The 6,466-nt window shown below is 33.7% G+C and overlaps 1 protein-coding gene across 2 annotated transcripts; it reads left to right on the top strand.

Annotated features, from left to right (window-relative positions):
* Window positions 1-1,455: 1,455 nt before the first annotated feature.
* LOC141668343 (uncharacterized) lies at window positions 1,456-6,176 on the top strand. Of its 2 annotated transcripts, none has more exons than XM_074475196.1 (5): window positions 1,456-2,428; window positions 2,517-3,280; window positions 3,363-3,452; window positions 4,887-5,628; window positions 5,781-6,176. In XM_074475196.1, exons 1-5 carry the CDS (start codon window positions 2,317-2,319, stop codon window positions 5,804-5,806), a joined length of 1,734 nt encoding a protein of 577 aa, XP_074331297.1. In that variant the 5' UTR covers window positions 1,456-2,316; the 3' UTR covers window positions 5,807-6,176. The 2 variants fall into 2 exon arrangements, with proteins under 2 accessions (XP_074331297.1, XP_074331296.1); XM_074475195.1 differs by having other exon boundaries at window positions 1,458-2,428; window positions 4,887-5,633.
* The last annotated feature ends 290 nt before the right edge of the window (window positions 6,177-6,466 follow it).

Here is a 6,466-nt window from a genome sequence, read left to right as displayed (position 1 = left end):
ATATTAATATGAGAGTTACATATTAATTATATGAATTAATTGTGCATAATTTACATATCAATATATTTATTATATTGATAGAATTTAATAGGGTTGTTTTTGGGTGGAGATTCTATCTTGGTTGCCCATCTATTGTGGTGTAGAGCACCAAGAAGAACACAGAGAAAATCTAGTCCATCGGAACCTCTTAACATATTTACTCTCATATATCCAAAATACACTAAATATTTATTTTTGTGCACATCACTGGTATTTTTGTTTACATCAGGGGAGAGTGGACCGGACAATGGAGAAATGGCGGGTAGAACTCAAGATATGGGAGTCAACTCTGAAAATCCTAGTTAAGAGAGAGGTGATAATAGTAGATAGTTTAATTAAATCTCGTTTTAAATTCTAATTATTATTGCCCTTATTTGGTATTAATTTTTAATTATTTAATATTTAAGGTATGAAACTAGCATTTATGCGGGGGGGAGTTTGAAGACGTATTCTCACATATTTTCTTCTCTGACTTGAAAGCTTTATCTTCTAAATGTCTACGATCATTTATACATCTGTTAGTTATATGATACTTTTCTTGAACGAATAAAACTCCATGCTCCATACATTGTATTCATAGAGTTAAGTTTTAGAGTTTTAGAGAATATGTTATACAAGTAAAAAGTCCAAATATGTTATACCAGTAAAATATAACTTAAAAAATTATAAAACATATTATCTATTCGAATGATGTTCTATAAATATTACTGTTTTATTGAAAATCTTGAATATTACATATATTTTACAAGTGGAGTATTGCAAAATATATTATTTTATAAAAAATGCTTAGTTTGTAGAATTTAAATGTTCATACCGCAGAAAATACATGTTTAATTACAGAATATACATATTATACTTGTAAATACATGGAATTGTACGGTTTTATTAAAATAATAATATTTATGAAATATGTTTTATAGGATATCATGTTTCACAAAATATTTTATTTGCAAAACATATATAGACCCAAAACTCCAATAAAAAAGGTGGACAGCGTCTTTAATCGTGGTTAGTTTTGACATACTCCCTCTGTCCCTCCCAAACGTTTACATTTGAGTTGAGTACGGAGTTTAAGAAAAATGATAAAGTAGTGGAGGAAATTTTAAAAAGTGAGTAAAGTAGTAGGACCGATTAATATTATATGTATAAAGTTGGTATAGTGTATAAAGTTGATATAGTGGAGAGAAGTAGTGGTTGTAGTTATTTTAAAAATTATAAACACTTTACTATTTTTGGAAAAATTTGAAATGTAAATAATTGGAACGAATATAGTAAAAAAGAAAGTGTAAAGTAAAAAACAAGAAGAAAATAGAGTAAAAAATAAGAGAAAAACATCATGTTTTTTAACCGGACTGAGCCATTCAACCCACAAACATACAATACATACATACAAGAAAACTTACACTTATTATACATACAATCTTCCCATCTGTTTTAATTTCTGTTTTTTCTCGAAGATAAAATTCTTGCTGTGACAATAAAATTGGATATACTTTGTTTTTCTCTCTCAAAAACAACATATACAAAGTCCCTCTACACCCGAACTACACACACTTGTATCTATCTAATTCATAACGCACACAAGTATTGGCTATTAAAAAGATTGAAACTTTCTGTATTTTACCCAATCGCATTGAGATACCATCAAAAGGGTTGATAATTAGTGTTGTTTTTCACCTGAATTTGCTCTGGTTTGTTCATTCTGTTGTGGGTTTCTCAGGTTCTTGATTCTGTCTCTGAATTTTCTTGATTTTTGATGTTTTTATTGAAAATTTGCATGTGGGCATGAGGAATTTGTGATGTTTTGGCGATATAAAATTCTGGGGTTTGTAAATTGGGGTGTTTTGTGTAATGGGTCAGGATTATTAAGTTTGTTTGGTATAGTTTTTATGGGATTGTATTGAATTGAAGTCGGTGTGGAGCACGAGTGTTCTTGCATTTAGGGCATGAGTTTTCGATTGTTTGAAGTTGTGTCCAATTGAATTCACAGTATATATAGTGTAACAGATGAGGCTATAGTTATTTTGTACAGGAAAGTGTGGTTTATTTTGGTTGATACCGGATTTTGAGAGAAATTTTTTGGGAATTTAGTTGTTGATATTAATTATATGTATAGTTTTGTGTGGATTTGGGTTGAAGGAGAGAAAGAAGAAGCTACATTTGGATTGGTATTGTCTAGACAAATTGTTTTGTCCAATTTTGGTGATAATTTGCATTAATCAAGCGAATACAACTTGGAGTTTACTCCTAGTAGTATGATCGTTTTTGTAACTAATTATGGAAAAAGGTGAGCCTACATTTGTCCCTGAGTGGTTAAAGAGCAACGGAAGTGTAACCTCTTCTATTAGTACAAATCATCAGCAAATCGCACCATCCTCATTACTCTCAGGTAAGTTTAGATTGTTAAGTTTTTACTAATTCCCATCCCCTTTGTTTTTAAAACTTGTCTTATTTTGTTGAGTTATTAATTATCACAGATGATCGTGCTACTGTAAAGTCGACAAGAAATAAGTCATCAATAGATATTAGGGATCATAATTCAGGAAGTTCACCTGTTTCTGATCGAACAACATCCTCTTACTTCCGTAGAAATTCTACTAGTAATGGTTCTCACTTGAGGTCTTACAGTAGTTTGGGTAGGACTAACCATGATAAGGGCTGGGATAAAGATATAAACGATGATCGTGATAACGATAAGTCAAAGTTAGGTGATCATAGGCATAGGAATTTTTCTGATCCTCTAGGGAGCAATTTTTCCAGTAGGTTTGAGAAGGATGGTTTAAAAAGATCACAATCTTCTATATCTGGCAAGTATAATGAGCCATGGGCGAGAAATGTATCAGCTGACCTAAACAGTTCCAATAAGAGCAACTTTAACAATGGAAGTACTAATCTTGGTGCTAGTAGCAGTGTGCGTAAAGCTGCATTTGACAGGGATTTTCCATCTCTTGGAGCTGATGAAAGACAAATAATTTATGACTTAAGAAGAGTCCCATCTCCAGTATTGAGTAGTAACATGCAAAGCTTACCAGTTGGATATTCAGCAGTGACTGGTGAGGTTGGGTGGACATCGGCCCTAGTGGAGGTACCTGTAAAAGTTGGAGGTAATGGCACCAATAAATCATCAGTTTCCCAAGAAGATCTTTTAAGTTCAGATTCTGGGGCATCAAACATGACAAGTGGCCTCAATATGGCCGAAACTTTGGCACAGGTCTCCCCTCATGTCCAGGCTAATCCTCAGGTAATGCAATTGTTTAATACTTTGGGCTTATATTTATTAATCTTTGCTTATGTGTTGCGTTTGTTGCTTTGTTTAATTATAGTTTTCAGTTGGAAGTCAAAGGCTCGAAGAAATTGCTATTAAACAGTCGAAGCAACTGATTCCTGTTACTCCTCCCATTCCTAAAGCTTTGGTGAGGCTGTTTTCCTTTTAATTTTTTTGCTATTTCTGTTCTTACAGCATGTCATATTGAAAATTTGCAAAATAGAGCTCTTCTAATTTTTGTGTGTGTGTGTGTGTGTATATATATATAAGATAAGCTGAGAACCTTATTTATATATTAACTAATTGAATTATGATTTACTATGTATAAGATTATTTGAGCGGTGCCGAAAAAGATTTGCAAATGTTTATGGCAGTTGATAGTTACTGCGAAGTATGCCATCATTTTATTTCGGTTTAAGGATTATCATGTTGTATCATACTTTAATAGTTATAGAACATACTGATTTTACCTTTTTAGACACAAAGTTTTCCATCTTATATTCTACACCCCTTTTAGACACGAAGTATGCAAAAGTGTACATTCTGAATAATGCCTTCTGTTACTCCCGTATTACAACATGTACTTTTACTAGTTATCTTACTAAAACATATTTTCAGTACATATATTTCTGAACTGTTCGTTGAGATTTACTAGGCATTTGATAAGTGGTAACTTTTTTGTGACAAGTAACATAGGAAGTGACAGATCTGTATGTAGATTTTGTTGCTCGAAGTATCACAGGTTGGTAAACCCACCAATTCTGCCAGATTTTGAAATATGCATTTGCCATGTCCTGATTAATAATTGATAGTAATACACATATCTGAGTCATCCTACCTCTAGATGGACAAGGGAAAAAGGAAGTGGAACATATGAAGGATGACATCAATAAATAATATGCAATTAGAAAATCATCATCCACTCTCCAATAGCATTTAGGACTTCTTTAAAATTTGGTGGCAAGAAACCATCTTCAACACAAACATATTTCGGGATCCTAATTTTTCAATGTTATCTTTGTAAACTTAGCCAACCCATCTTTTTTGCAATTAGCAAACGTATTACCATGTAACAGTAATAGATTACACCTGCATTACATGTGTTCAAATGTCTGTGCATAATTTAATAACAATTCACTCGCTATGTACTCATGTATTTGCACTTTCATGACAACTCTACAAGAAGAGTGCAGAAGGCTTTTAATTGGAGCCCACTTGGAAAAATGAGAAAGCTTGGCTGTAAATTTATATTCCTCTGACATTTAATTTAAGCTCTAAATAGAATAGTGCAGCTCTATTTAGTGGGAAGAAATATGGGGTATAAGGGTATTCTGCTTCGTAATAACTAGGGGCTGAATGTTAAGATTTAAGTTACATAATTATGATGGCAGTGAAGATAATTTTCTTATTTATAAGCCCTGCTTCAAAGCTTATACTGCCATAGTATTTTGTAGTATTGCCTTGTCCCTATTAATAATTTATTTACTAATGTGAGGAAAGCTCTTCCAAGTTTCATATGTATTGTCTTGACAATTGAAGAGACCTCTTCCTGAACAGGGCTAGCTATTTTTATATGTTCCAGGTGTTGAATTTTTCAGAGAAGTCAAAAACTAAGGTCGTGCAGCATCAGCATCAGACCCCTTCAATTAATCACTCTCCTCGTGGAACACTGGTGAAATCTGATATGCCAAAGTCATTGAGTTTAGGAAAGCTTCAAGTCCTCAAACCAGCACGAGAAAAGAATGGCATTTCTTATCCAACGAAGGATAGCTTGAGCCCTCCAAATGCTAGTAAAGTACTAAATAACCCACTGACTTCCGCTCCTTCAGCTGGTGTAGCTCCTCCCTTGAGAAGTCCAGTCAAGAACCCAATATCTGTGAGTTCTGTGGTCCCCACTGTGTTGGATAAGAAACCTTCAGCTCAATTTCGTAGCCGAAATGATTTCTTTAATCTTGTGAGAAAGAAATCTTTGACAAATTCTTCTTCACCTGTTGCTGATTCTGTCTCTATTATGGAAAAATCTGATCTGGAGCAGCCTGGTGAAATTGAAGCGTCTGCTCCACTTCCTCCAGTGAAAGATTCTCTATTAGCAACTCAGTCTGAAATGGTCCAGTGTGAGATGAATGGCTTGATCAGTAACAGAGACGCATGTGATATGCCAAAAAAATCTTGTGACAAGGCAGAGACTCGTTTAAGCTCTGATGTCATTCTATGTTCAGAGGAGGAAGAGGCTGCGTTTTTGCGTTCACTTGGGTGGGATGAAAATGCTGGAGAGGATGAAGGCCTTACTGAGGAAGAGATTAGGGAATTCTACAGAGATGCAAGTAAGGTGAGAGCTTTTCTGAATAAGGGGTCTAAATTTAAAGTTCTGTAGTCATATTAAATAATGCTACTTAGAACACTGTTCTGATATCATTTATTTATATTGTTGTAATGTGGAACAAGTTATATATGATCTTCTTTTTACCTTTTGCAGTACATCAAGCCTCGGCCATCTTCTGACAATTCTTCATGAAACAATTCAAATTTTTAGAAGCTCGCGAATTGCAAATTGGAATTTTAACCTACTGAATGTCTTCAATTTTAAAGATGGTGAAGTTTCTTGTTTTCTTTTACCTGTTATATCTGGTGTTAATATTGATATGAAAAGCTGGAAGGAAGCCAAAGTGAGTGGAAGTAACTTTATGATGATTCTCGTGCAGAGATCAGAAAGCCTTGTGATATAACTTGCTTTCTATACTTCTACAACATTCCTGAGATGTAGAAAAATTGAGATTCAAGAGTAGGATTAGGTCTCCATGGAACTGCCAAAGAAAATTGATTGATTGTGCAAAATTTGGATTTTGGATATATATATCGGTTTCATGGTTTTTTCGGCTGAGGCGGTCAGTTTTATAGTAATATATATATAATTTTCACAGCGAAAAGAAGCGTTTTCTTTTCTTTATTTTACGAGCTCTTTTGTTTTGGTTTATATTTCTCTTCCGTTCCTATTTGTTTCTGGTAGTTTCTTCTTTAAATTATGATCTTCAGATTGGCAATGTCCTGAAGAACTATCCGGTTTTGCTAACATGCTTTTACAATATGATTATCGTGTAAAGGGTTAATTTAACTATTGTAATGCTTGAAAAACTAATACTCGGGTCTCAACTGGGATTGAGA

The sequence above is a fragment of the Apium graveolens genome, chromosome 6 (genome assembly GCF_009905375.1).
Source record: "Apium graveolens cultivar Ventura chromosome 6, ASM990537v1, whole genome shotgun sequence".
Classification (NCBI taxonomy): domain Eukaryota; kingdom Viridiplantae; phylum Streptophyta; class Magnoliopsida; order Apiales; family Apiaceae; genus Apium; species Apium graveolens.
The sequence above is the reverse complement of the archived record's forward strand: the minus strand, read 5'-3'. Positions and strand labels throughout refer to the sequence as shown.

What these genes read in the sequence shown, in the direction of transcription:
- LOC141668343 (XM_074475195.1), top strand. Translation starts at nt 2,317, where the DNA reads ATGGAAAAAGGTGAGCCTACATTTGTCCCTGAGTGGTTAAAGAGCAAC. An exon ending in ACCATCCTCATTACTCTCAG is followed by an intron (nt 2,429 to 2,516) that starts GTAAGTTTAGAT and finishes TAATTATCACAG; the next exon opens with ATGATCGTGCTACTGTAAAG. An exon ending in ATGTCCAGGCTAATCCTCAG is followed by an intron (nt 3,281 to 3,362) that starts GTAATGCAATTG and finishes GTTTAATTATAG; the next exon opens with TTTTCAGTTGGAAGTCAAAG.